The sequence below is a fragment of the Phalacrocorax carbo genome, chromosome 2 (assembly GCF_963921805.1).
Source record: "Phalacrocorax carbo chromosome 2, bPhaCar2.1, whole genome shotgun sequence".
NCBI lineage: Eukaryota > Metazoa > Chordata > Aves > Suliformes > Phalacrocoracidae > Phalacrocorax > Phalacrocorax carbo.
The window spans coordinates 29340963-29355339 of record NC_087514.1 but is presented as its reverse complement, the minus strand read 5'-3'; the positions used below and the strand labels follow the sequence as shown (position 1 = coordinate 29355339).

Below are 14377 nucleotides of genomic sequence, written 5' to 3'. Positions count from 1 at the left end.
TAATTTTTAAATAGTAGAAGAGAAGTAACTTTCACTGACATGAAAAAGCTTTGGATCATGCCTTGCCTGTTTATGCGCTAGGGTATAGAAGTGTGGATGAAAAGGAGCAGGTAAGAGTGTACATAACTACATTAGTTTGAATAGTTAAGTTTTAATTTGCAACAATTGTGACTTGCCTGTTGACTTCTAAAACGTAACCTTTCCACTGGACATACATCTATTCATTTAAGTATATTCACACAAATATAAACTAGGCTATAAGAAATGTGAAAACAGAATGTCCCTCTATGCAGGAGGGGTTAATTTCCTCCACAGAAAATGAGCTGTTTAAGTGGCTTGACTTTTTCTTTTGAGAAATAGAGGAAAAGATTAACATGCTTAGCTGATATCCACCAAATCGTTTCTTTGAAGAATTCCTATACCAACCTATCTCCTTTGAAGAAGTAGGTTTTCCCAACATCTTCCCACCAAATTGCCGAATCAATGCCATGGGAAGGAATTCCGCTTCCAAGTGTTATCAAATCATGAGGATAACCTGGCTGGAGAGTAGTGTCCTTGAAAACCCAGAACTTGTTACCTGTACAAAAGCATACATATACACATACATATATGTGTGTTAGTCTTCAGTACTCTCAGTATCAATATTAATATACTCCTAAGAAATAAGAAAGACTCCCAAAGGGTGATAGTGGTTCTGCCAAACACAATGAAATGAAAAATGTTCTATCACTGCAGGTAATGCAAAATTAAATATGCCTTACAGATACCTTGCATTTATAAAGTACCTTTCATTCAGTAAGCCCACAGAATATTTTGATACCAACTATATAGGGATCAAACCCAGAATGAAAATGAAGTTCTCTCAAGAGGCTCTGTGGTTGATAATGTAATACATTTACAGCAATTTTACACAACAGATTTCTGTTTTGTGAGGAAAGAAGAGTGAGTTTTAAGACAAAATGAGGTAAGAAAACATATAAATAAATTAAAAAATACAAATTCCTATCCTCACAGAGACTGTATACTTTTGTTACTCTGTACTTTCCTTCTACCCAGGAAATTTACTTACGAAGGAAGTGCACATTATTTCTGAAATTACCATAGAATTTTTTTTTAATCACATTTTCTTTAGCGTGGCCTAAAGACAGCAAACTGAGGTTCTTAAGTCCCACAGGTAAATACTTTGTGTTTCTGAAATTAATGGGAGGTTGCCTATAGTACCAGGGGCAGTAAGATTTAACCTTTGGTTGTGGATGATGTCACATTTAAAACCACCAACTGACTTATTACATACTGATAATACAAGATAGTTGTATGACTCTAGCTGGTGTTATCTCACCTGGTTTATCATCATCATATTAAGCCTTTCATTTAACACTTTTCCAAATAATTGTGTTGTTCTCCAGACCCTTTACTAGGGTCTTCTCAACGTACTGTGCCTCTTGTTCTATTCTTGCAACTATCTTCTCCTTTTTATATTTTTGCTTTCTTCTAGTTCTTCCAAATACACTTCTCACCTGTGTGTTTTTAATAGAGACTTCCCTTTCAAACACAGACAGCTTTGGCTGAAAAAAGGGAATAAAGATCCTCAAATGTCCCACAGAAATAGGGAAAAGGGAGCATAATTTGCATTTTTATACTTATCTGAAAAGCTTGCTTTGAGCCTGTCTTCTCTTTGCATTATGTCATCTAGGCCACAGGACACTCTTTCTGAGCTAGACTATGGGCTCCATTGTGTAGGAACCATGTGTTTATTTTATCTTCAAAGCACTAACTTCATCTGTGTTTCCAAAAGCCATTGCTATTTTTAGTAATAGTAACACTGAAGGAGAAGGTACTCTTTCACATCATGTAGACCGTCCTGAGTTACATCACAGGAAGGTCCAGAGAAGATCCATGAACATATATATTAGAATGGCCTACTGGATACTTCACTTTGATCTACTCACTGTTATTTATGATGATGATATTTGAAATATAGGGGGAAAAGTCTGAAAATATATTTTGCTCAAACACGTTTGGAAAGAGATCCTAAGCAGTAAAATCATGGCTGTTCATATTAAACATTGTACTTACCTGTAAGGCTAGGTAGGCTGTTACACACACTTAGGAGCTTAAGGCACTATGCTGTATAAATAATTTAAAAGAAAATATAATATTACCCCAAAGATCTAGGATCATGTGTTGGCCAGAATCACGAAGACGGAAAATCCGGAGAGCTGTTCTGCAGTTGTTTTTATGTTTTAACTGTCCCTCAGTACTACTAAATGTTTGTTTAAAGGGAGGGTATTTTAAACTCCCTGTTTGTATTGTAGTGATTTAAAGTATATTTTTCATTTTATCAGTTTTAATTAGGAGAGGGGATATAGTTTCAGTCCCTCCCATACTGGGTTTCCAAAGCAAATTTTTCAGCACCACCTTTACAGCTGCCTGTCACCCACTTCCAAGCACAGACTCTACAGTTTGCTTAACAGAACCATCTTCTCCCTCCTACCAGTTGAAGGAAGAAAGGGTTCAAAGACTGAGTATGTACAGAGCCATTTGGTGTATTGAAAATAATAGAGACCCAGAGACCTATGAAGTCATGGAAAGCTGAGGTCTGTGTTGACCTGGGATTAAGGTCTGTGCTAACCTGACATTTACCTTTACTGAAATTCCTTATAAAATTCACCTATAGGGTTTGATCATGACAGAGATGAGCGTCTTCAGCCATTTGCTGTCCCTCCTCCCATGTGGTGTATCCTTTTGCGTATTCACATGACCAGACACAGAAGACTTCAGATGGTAATGGCAGTTTCAAATGCAACAATAAGAAAAGTCATGCATTTTGGACCTTACTAGTTGGTACTTCTGGTGTGAACAACAGATGGCATCCAGTGAATGATACCGAGCCAGCTCATTTCTGTTTCAGAAGATCATTCAAAATGACAGCTGTTGCACAGCATTGAAAGGCATATGCTGTGATGTATGTAATGCCATTACCTTTCTCTGTGCCTCACAAGGAATACAAGTAACAGCAATTGTTAGGAATACATCATTATCAGCCATACCCAATGAGCCAAATTTAGCTATTAACAAGATCAGGTCATACCAAAATAAACAAGGGTTGAGCACACACCGTTATAAGTGACAGCACCACTGAGCCAGGTATTTGTTGCATATTCAGATATACTGAAGTAGAAGGAAAGCGTAGTTGTGGAAACGTGAGGTTTAAGAAACAAATTATTCTTCACCTAATTTCTTACTAAGAAAGAAATTATTTCTGGGTAAATAGAGAAAAGGTAAATTTAACTGTATTTTATGGAGACAGTAGGACATTGACAGCTCTAACATATGTAGGCAAGACTTCTATTGATTCTAACTAGAGGGAATTGTACTTAACATTTGCTTTGGAAGACATGTTTAGTCTGCTACAACTGTGTTGGTTGTTAGTGGGAAGGACTGTATGTAAGAAATCCAAATGTTTCAGCTGGCTGACAGTTTTCACTTTGGTTTTTTTTTTTTTTTAGTTCTTTCTTTCAGGGATTTTTAGGTGTTTTTTGTTGGTTTTGTTGGTTTGGAGTTTTTTTCTGTTTAGCTTCTGTCCCTCAGCTGGAGGAAAGTAGGTGGCTGTTGGAGGATTTCCAGAAAGTCAGAAAAAATGAGAAGCTTTCAAACCCAGAACCAAATATTAGGAGGAGGTAAAGCTGAAAATCAGTGCAAAAGATGCCTGACTGTGATGAAAATTAGCTCCTTTTACTTCTAACTTATATTTATGTATCTTAAAATGTATTAAAAATGAATGCTTAAGTCAGTATGTTTTCATTTAGCTTATATTCCACTTCCACTAGTAAATAGTCAATATACTTCATTAATTGTAATTATAATGGAAATAAAGAACTATATCAATAGTTATAGTTTGATCCTTCATATAGATAACTAATGACTGTTCAGAGCCCTAACCTATGCCCTTGGCAGAAATCACCACTGATTTATTTTACAAAGTTTTTAAGGTCTCGTTGCTGGGTTTGTTATTCTGACAGAGAAGAAAGCACCACATGTTTCATGAAGTCTGGCCAACCTTCAGAATGTTTCATCTCTCTGCTTTTATTCCCCAATGTAAGATCTAATATAATAACAAGCAGAATGGTAAGGTCACAAGCTGAGAATGAAGCAAGTGATAAAAAAGTCAAAATGTCTTACTTTTTGCAATAATGCTTTGTTAAATACCATCACTGTAGGGTAACAATTGAGAAGGATGAACTGTGACTGCAATTATTTGAAGTGTCTCAACATCTATCTTTGACGTTCTAAAAAAATAACTGGAAATAAAGGGTATCTGTATTGCTATGCTTCACTTAAAATATTGAATATTTAACTCCAGATTTTCAGCCTACTGAGTACTGCAAACAATTATGCAGGTTTTAGCAACTGTAGTTCTTCCTTTGTAGAATCAGTATACTAAATAGTTGTGCTCCTGGGATGTCAGCAACCAAGTTTTTGTTCATGTTATATGCAGTTATGATATGTGTGTAGTGCAAGACCTGTGTGGGATATAGCATATAATCACTGTAAGTGTTACAGTGATGAAACAAATTTTCAAACCTTTTTGGAATTATATTCAACTGAAACCAGTTCAAATTTTAATACCTAATTCTGAAGGGGTTTTTTTTCTGCAGTCATCCTTGCTCTTAATTTTCGTATTTCAAGACAGGATCAAGTGTCTTCTTACTAGTATCCTCAAATTATTATTAATGCTTCCTTTTTTCTCATTCTCTGTTTCCCACATTAAGTGTCTGTCATTTCTCTGCTCCATGATCTGGCACTATAGTAAATCCGTTTTTCAAAATAAAACTGTCAAGTAGTAGAATAAGCGCAGTTGAAAGTTATGATGGTGGCACTGGTAGTGTGAGTTTTACAGCAGCCTTTCTATTGCTGCATTTGGTTTACCGTAACATTCAACAGTGCAGATGGCTTGACAATTTCATTTTTAGCACCATAAAAATTCCCACAGGTACACAGAATAAATTTTACTAGTCACATTTCCTCATTAAAATAATTTTTTTTAAAAAAAGTATCTTTCTGATGCCATCTTCTTATTATAATTCAGCATGGACACCAGCAGTGAATAATAACAAGAATGTAAACATCTGCTTTTTATAAGCAGTCATCCACCAGATTGCTATGTACTTTATGAGCATTATGAGGCACAAGGAGGCAAGCCAACTATCTTAAGCCACCCAAAATGACCAAGCATCACTTTACACTACACAGTACTGGAATTTTACAATTGTCTTTCCTTCTGTAAATAAATATTAATTAAAAAAAAAAAGAAATAAAAGTTAAAGTGGTAAAATAAAAAAAAGAAAATCTAAACCAATGAAATTTCAAAACCAAAGAAGACACTTGATCCAATAGTCTTGAACTTGATTCAGCTTGATTTGCTATAGGCATCTAACACATTATGCATGATCTCACAGGCAGAATCCTCAAGTATTCTCAGGACAGTAATGTCAAATAGGTACAGATATAGTGACAGATTATATTAGCAGAAGTTAAGAATAACTATATTTTTCATAGCAAAAACATATGCTATAAAGATGTTTCAAAGTTTCATAAATAATTGTCCCAGCCTGAGCTGCCACCTTAGATCATTTGTATATGGCTAATATTTTACAACATAGTTCCTATTTTTAAAAAAGTTAGTTTTAAAATACTTTTATACTTTTACTAATCCATATATCTATTACTGTAAAGAAGTAGTATACTAGTATCATGAATCCAACTGTATACACAGAAGGAGGGAAAATCTAATGTTAATTAAAAAATAATAATAATAAAGATCTAAACTGGTTTTATAACTTAAATCATCTGTTTTAAATTTGATGTTTGCTGTCCTGAAAGAGAAGTATTGAAACAAATCAAATAGATCATAGATTATTGAAAATAAATGAGATTTGTGTATTTATATATTTCAAACATTTCAAACGAGGATGGTTCACAAGGCCTATCTTGACTGCATCTTAAAAGTGTCACAGGCCTAACAGAATATTGTTTATTGTGAACTTATGACATTGTAGGCTTGTAAGGAGAAGCAAGGTGGCAATTACTCACTAGCAATTGCAGCTGAGTAAATTGGCTTACTCCTTTCTTCACCTTCCTCAGAGAGTAGACATATTGCTCCACAAGTATGAAAGCAGAAGTCAGTCACAGGAGGCCCTGTTTCACACCAGTAAAAAAGCCTCCAAAGTGAGTGAAAGAGAGCAATGGAGATGGAAGGTCTGTCTGGAACTTTCCTTTGAGCATCTGCAGAAGAAGCAGTGTCTGTTCTGAAGGGAGGTTGTTTACACACTGACCTGTTTCTCCAGCACACACCAGGAATTCAAGACTCTATACCTTACAGGACATTGGATGTTACTGGTATCTTGAGAAGAAGTTTTGGAGACTTTATTTTAATATCTGCAAGTAAAAGCTGTCTTCACTCAAAACCCACACTTTGCTGCTGTGAAGAACTGACCAGACTTAAAATGAAGTGATCTGGAAAATGTTTTCTGGGAGGAGTACATAGTGACATTATTCCAGTCCAAGCTCTACGGTGGCACTCACTCCACCTTTTCTGTTCTTCTCTGAACAATGGACATAAATGTTGGCTTAGATATGTGCTTTGTGAACATATCTGTATGCCAGATTTAATATAAATCTCCTTCTCCTATAAATCTCCTTCTAGAACTTACTTGGTTTGACCAGTTTTAGATCGGTAAAGCACACTACCTGGATAAGATGTTCTACTTGCTCATCATCTTAGCAACAATCAGCTTCTCTATTTCTAGCACCTTTAGGAGGAAGATATATACTCTTCTCTCAGGAAGAATTTTGTGACAGAATGGAAGAAATGAGACAATGACCGTTACCTACAGTCTATATAGGCTTCTGCAATTGTGTTCCACAAGGAATCTGAGATCTTTGGTTAAGAGGAATTTTTAAGGACACACATACAAAAGATTCAGCTGGACCGATTGATTTTGTGGCAGTGGGAAAACTTGAATTACACTGATAGACAAGCACCATCAGGTAGATATTGGAAATCATGAAGAGGAAGTGGCAGAGAAGCAAAAATTCAGAAAAATTGCATATGGAAGTATGAGGACTTTTGACTTTGGAAAACAAAGGGACAATACAAATGTCACTGGAAAAATAATGGACAGAACTTTGAAAAGAAAGCAGGTGGAAAAATACCTGCAACAGAAAATCCAAGTATCATATGATATCAGCTAGAAAGCACAAAGCTAACTGGTTTGAAATCAGAAAGCATAAGCTGGGGATGGTGAGAAAGGAAAAGAACACAATATTCTGAAATCTAAAAGCACTGTCCTGCTGCTTCTGCTTGCTTTAATTAATCCTGATCATTTAATTTCCCAGGTAGAAAACACAGAAGTTCCTCTCCTCCTTCTGTTTTTTGTTATCTATAACCTAGACACTACTGAACCAACCTATTCCTCTAAGACCTAACAGGAGTCAGTATTTGGGTGAAGAGTTAAATAGTGATAAAAACGTATTTTGAGATCACTGGGAAGGAGAAGAAAGCACGTATAAGACTAAGCTTGATCCCTATTAGTAAAACATAAACTTCATATTCATTGTACTGTTATGCAGTGGTTCTTCATGTTATTAAACATTTTCCATTTAGCATTCCCAAGATCATAATGTTTCCATAGTGAATGAAATATTATCTCCCTTTTAACGATTCCACTTGTAAAAATTAATTTTTTATATAACTTTAAAAAAATTATACTTTTCTGTAATGAGTTAACAAGTGAATCACTCACAACATTAAGTAGCTGAATAATTTTTCACATATCTACTCAATTTTTTCTTTCTTCTCCAAATCATCATCTTATAAAACACACTTTACATGGCTTTTAGTCTTTTGTTGCTAAATGGGTATTTATTTAACATATAGGGTAATCTTCTCATTGAATCTAAACTAGGTGCATGTTCAAGAACTTTAATTTTGAAGAATGGCTGACGCCTGGGGTGGAACTTTGAGAAGAATGATTAGCAACAGTTCAATCCACACAACATGTTTTCTGGAGTTTATGGTTCTTTAAAAATACTAGATACACATCTATGAAAAAGATATTTATTTTTCCCATCTGATACCCCTAACATCCCAGTTCTCAGATGAAATAAGTGCAGTACAGTGGCATATATGTAGCACGGGTGCCATTTAAATATACACAAATTTCATTTGTAAAATGGAAGAAGAGCAGAGAACCACAAAAAAAAAAAAAAAAGGAGCTGTGTTCTTTCTTGCTTCCTAATCCACATTTTTCAAAAAGGATTTCATAGTAGACCACTGCATTGTTATGTCTCTTATTTATACTTCTAAATTTTTACTGAATATGTAAGAGCAAGTGATCTGATACTCTGAAGGATAATAATAAATGAAAGCTGCAGTTGCCAAAATGAGAAAACGTAACTCATATACTTTCATGTAGCTACCAATTTGCAACACGATTTACAAATCATTAGTAAAAATAAGCAAGATATGTTCCATGAAACCATCACAGCTGAAAGTATTACACAAAATCTTACTTTTCTTCTTTTCTTACCTTTAAAGAAGACAAAATTCCCCTCACTGTTTTCATAAACTGCATCAATGCTGGGAGGCAGTCCCCTCCAGAAGTAGGTAATCTGCATGGGGTATCCATCCATCACCCTGTTGTTTCTGACTCGCCAAAACCACTGATCCTGGAAACCAAATATATGTCTCTTACTATGCTTTGAGGCACTTAAATATGTTCAGTTGCTGTCCTGAAAATACTGAACAGCCTATCCCAGAATTTTTAGAGCATGACCTTTCGCTATTTGCATAACCATATTTGTGTTTGCATTTGTGTCACAGCCACACATTACAGATGTGTCAGAGCTAGTTGTTCCCTGAGGTGGGAACAAGCTACCCATGTGAACTACACAGTTTGGTGTAGAAAGCCTTTGGCAGAACATACAGCGTGCTGTATGAGACAGTGTAACTTTCTCAACATCATTCCTGTAAGGGACCCAACTTAAAATTTGTGGACTGGCTGCAAGTGCTTTTATACCGAACTGTATGCATACGTGCAAGCTTAAAATAAAGGGACTACAGACAGGCTTTGAAGATCAACTAATTTGGCAAGCCATTTTATTGTAGTGGCTGCTAACAGTGAAAGGTTGATAGATACAGCTGTAACATTACTACACCAGCCTGATAAGAACTACACTTTGATGACAGCTCTGCTGTAGTGAAGATTAGCAGTCTTTCTGTGTAATATTAAATACAACAGTTAATATTGCAGCCACATATAGGTGTTAAATCCAGCATCCTGGTAAATCTCTCTTAGCTTGTTGCCATTTAAAATTGCTTCTCCCTGTGGGGTATGCTATTGCGTTAAGTGAGAATCATACGGCAGTTGCTTTGTTGAGGAATGAGGAATGTTCAAGCTGAGAAATGAGTATGTGACACATTGGGTGAGTGTTGATAAAGATGTTGTTGCTGTACCTCTTCAGCTCTTATAAAAACAGTTCCAGTTCATCCAATGTTTAGAGATGAAGGATGGGGTAAGCAAGTATTTAACTTTTTACACATTTTTGCACATTTTTACAGCATTAATATTATATAAAACAAACCCCGTATCTGTCACAGTTCTACAGGGCAGTTGAGCCTTCTTTCTTTATTAGTCAACTTGCCAAGCAAAAGAGATCTGTGCTCTTATGTGAACTGGCTCAGCTTAGAGAGAAGATTAATACTTTCCAGGAGCAGGCTTATGATGAACTGTATTCATCATCTTTCCAAACCTGAGATCACAGCACTCTTTAATTGTTCATCTTTCCAATGACTCAACAATTTATAAATCTCCACAAAAAGTATTAGCCATACAAATACAAAAAAGCTCAATATATATACAAAAATGCATCTTAATCATGTGCATAAATGAGTCTAAAATAGAAAGAGCTGTTTTGAGTCCCAGATTTCTGAGAACTTTAATATAAAAAAAAAATCAAATAGCTTACACAACCTGAAAAAGATCATATTGAAAAGTTGCAACTGTCTGGAAATAATACTACTAAAATCCCTCACATTTTTTGATGTCTAGCTATTTCATTGCTAGTGTAACACAGGTGTACTCTTGTCATCTGATTAGATTCCTATTTTCAGCTTTCATTTTTTTTTATTGTAAGATGTATTATAGCATTTAAGGAAGGTCAGCAAGGCAATTTTTTAGCATTAATTGACTAAATTCCAGTAAGAGAACTGACAAGCAGTGGGGGAATACAACTTAGAGATACAAGTATTTAGGAATGCCTAACTGAAGCATGTGTTCTGAATGCTGGAACAGGTAATGTCAACCTCTGTTATTTTTTATTATAGCATGTAGATTAGAAAAGAGGCTTTGAAAAATTAAAAATAGGGGGAATATCCTCAAAGCATACATTTGGAAGTACTCTTTCATTGAAATAGTAATAAATGCTTGAAATGGATTTTCAGGTCAGAATTTTTAGGCATCATCAATCTAGGAATGTCTTAGGAAGGAATGATGTGATGATAAGTCTCAACAGGCCAAACAGTTCTTTGTCCTCCCCAAATTTCTATAAAACCCTCAAAAGCCAGGCTGTATCTCAGAGATCAGTTATTAAAGTTTAAAAAGAAAAAAGACAAACAAATAGCAAGCTGCAGTGATTTAAAACTGCAGTCTTTGTGATATCTGTTACTATCTTCAGTACAATGGAATATTCCAGTCTCGTCTTTCTTCACCCCAAGATAGAGATAACACTTTTTATTTGTCTGAATGTGGTTGCAAAAGCACATGTTAGAAAATAATGTTTAGTTGCAGGAAGGAACATATCCAGCTCTCATAAAACGTCCACCAATTCAGAAGGACATTGATCAAGAAGCTGAACAAGCTATTTAAGCAAGATCTTTAAAGCTGAACAAAGGCCCACTACTTAGCTGAGTACAAAAGGACATAAGTACACACGTAATCACTTCACTGAACAAAGGTAGTAAATGAAATGTTCAGGCTTTCAGGACTTTCCCAATACAACGCACATAGTCCAGAAAATCTGGACATTAAGTGCTATAGACAAAGCTTGTAACATTCTAGGTTGGCTAACGAACCTCAACTTTCAGCTGCTACACCAAAGCAGATCTTACAAATCACATTAATGTGTTACAAGAGAATGAATTCTGTAGTTCTAATCACAGGAATAATCTTCCTTTGATCAGACTTAAACTACGTTGTTAAATATGCAATCAATTCCATTGACTTTTAAAAAAAAAAACAAAACAAAACAATAAAACCCCAAACTTTAAATAGACATGTCTGTATTCAATAGTTCACAAACTTCCCAGTTTTAAGATAGTTGTGGCCAGAGTAGCAAGCAGTCATATTGGTTGGGCAGTACTGTACTGCTGATTGGCTAGTACTATGCCATCACGGTGATTTCTGGTATAATATCAGTGTCCCAGTGGAATGACCTCAGTAAAGACACTAAACATGCATTCTTGAAAGAAACTAATGCTGTAACAAACACAGATTTCACAGTGCAACAAAAACTGTAAAATCAACAAGTCAACAAAGATCCTCTTCTTGAGAGTGAGTTATGTTTCAGCCTTAGTGATATGTGGAATATATTTGCCTTAATTAATTTTGATAACAAGACCAATAAAATTATATTCTTCAGATTTGCTATTGCGTTGTATATCAAATTGAGTATTTCATATTTAAAATTAGCAATTTACAGCACCATAGTGAGATTATTCTTATTTATTTTTTGTTCAAATTCCTTTGCACACCAATAAACCCTGCTATACCACCATAAAAATCTTCACAATAATATATTCTGGCAAAGCTGGAATTTTTGATTCATGCAGCATAGTCACAGGAATTCGTTTTTAAATATATGTATGGTAATGTCAATAATATGCAAGAAATAATTCAAGGTATCTGACAAGAAATTAATTCAGCAGGGTGTTACTGTTTATACATGTCCATCCTGGATGGGCACAGGCCTTTTCACCTGAGAATGACTATAGAAGATCCCCACTCTATCCTATAGTAATTTTAGAGATAGTTAGAACAGAAATGGTATCTAAAATGGTATCATGAAAAATCACGAATCTTCAGGGTCTTTTCTTTTTTTAATATGACCTTGTTACTTCCCAAATTCTATAAAGAAATGAGACTACTACTTCTGTACTAATACTACTAGATTAGTGTTCACTAATTTACATAAGTAGGATTAATTTGACCAGATTTATATGACTACAGTGTAAAAATCTGTTTAGAAATGAATCACCAAACGTGGCACAATGAAGGTTCTTCACAGAAACATTCTATGGTAAGCTTCACTTGGTTGTTTACCTCTGTACGCTGATTATAAAGGCAATCTAGAAACCTGGCTCCTGTTTAGATCTCTGCAAAGTACAAAGTGGGTATCTGAATGCAAGCAAGATAAGTCCTGTCCATTCTCTACTTTTTGTCATGGTTCATCTAGGCCCATATCCTATCTCTAGTGGAATTACTAGCAAATTAACAGGTAAGACTTCAGCCCCAATGTGGTCAGGCAGTTCGACTAGATGATTGTTGTAGGTCCCTTCCCACTGAAATTTCTATTCTATTCTATTCTATTCTATTCTATTCTATTCTATTCTATTCTATTCTATTCTATTCTATTCTATTCTATTCTATTCTATTCTATTCTATTCTAACAAAAACAAAGGGAACATGCAATGACACCTTTCTGATACACTCTCCCAGTCACCCATCACTTGTGGTTCAGGGACCTGCTGAACAAAAGGCGATAATTTTGTGATTAATAGCACTTGATGGACTTTTACTCCTTTGGACTTTTTCCTAAACACACGCAAACTTAGAGCATCCACAGCTATCTGCAGAAATGTGAATGTCAATGTAACAACCCACAGTGCGAATAGCCATAAGCAATCAGCAACAGTCACAGCTGCTCACTGGTGTTCAGCTTCCATTCATTTTATTTCTTTTTCTTTATCACCAAGAACAGTAGCCCTCACTTTGAATGCAAGATCTAATCCAAGACCTTTGTTACTTCATATTAAACCACCTAGTAGACTAAATCCTTCTGCTTGTTTTCAGGAAACCTTTCTATACTGTAACACATCTGGCCAATATTAAGGATAAAGGATCTGCGGCTTGAAATAAGATCTTTCTGTGCTACTGTCTTTAATGTCTAAATATTCCATTCTGAAGCATAATTGTGAACATAACATACCATGCTCGCCCTTCTGTTGATGGAATCCTTATAATCCTTATTTTCCTGCTCTATTTTTAGTAGATTTATGTGCCATCACAATAATCATGAACAATGGGGTATTGCTCATCAGTAGAGACCCTTCAGGTTCCCACAGAACTAAAATTTGGAAATCATATATATAATTTTAGTATTTCTATGGTCTTATTTAAACAGACAGAGCAGGAACTTGATTTGCCAATAAATGTATTTTTAGATATAGCCAGACCAAAAGAATCAGCAAATATCTGGAAATGTTGGAGTGTTGAACTGGAAGTTTGCATCATTTACAAGATTGGGCAAGGTAGGTGTTGGCAGAGGTTGACCGAATAATTTGTTTATGTAAATTTAATTTTCCTGGCTGACTTTCCTATGAACATACTGGACTCAATGGTTTCAGACTGCCAGAGTTCAAACTCTGGAACTCAAGTTAAGAAACTCTAGCATATGGCTGTAATGCGTGCCAAGGATCTTTCTGAAGTATCAGATAGGATAGGCTCTGCTCATGGAAGAACAGATCATTTCAGCACATATAGCTAAATGTACTTAATTTATCTTAAACAAAGTTACATCTACCAGCAATTTGATCATCTGCATTTTGATAAACAGGTACAATTACTGAAAATGTGTTTTCAACATAGTTCAGTTAGTACTGAAATTTGAAAGAGGCATAGTCCAAGAGAAAGTGTATTCACTTTAAGAAAGCTCTTTGATATTTGAAATGAATAGCTTGAAACAATTTCTCTGACAAAGCACATCTCAGTATATTTGGTTATACTGAATAAACACAATTTTGTCTCTTTTGAGAAATACTGTGTATTGAAAAACTGTTAGTCTTTCTCACTATATTGGTTAAATATACTTCTAATTATTTTATTTCCCCAAAACACATTAACTCCTGCAGAGAGGTTGAACACATGACTTGTCACATGCACTCCAATTCCCAGCCTAGCAAACACATACATTGAATGCATAGCTTTTAGTGCCTTTCCTTGCTGGCTAGCAAATGCCTTTTTGTAAGCACCTGTAGTTATCCAATAGCTCCACATATATGAATCACTCCTGTGCAGCTGGGATCTTGCGTAATAATGGA

At 35.3% G+C, this 14377-nt stretch overlaps 1 protein-coding gene across 1 annotated transcript in view; it reads right to left on the bottom strand.

Annotated features, from left to right (window-relative positions):
* Window positions 1-14377, bottom strand: part of MMP16 (matrix metallopeptidase 16) — a 184897-nt gene that overhangs the window by 13154 nt on the left and 157366 nt on the right. The window contains exons 7-8 of the mRNA XM_064442461.1: window positions 8592-8730; window positions 427-577 (exon numbers count right to left, since the gene is read on the bottom strand). Of these exons, the coding sequence (XP_064298531.1) occupies window positions 427-577; window positions 8592-8730 (290 nt within the window). The remainder of the gene's footprint in view (window positions 1-426; window positions 578-8591; window positions 8731-14377) is intronic.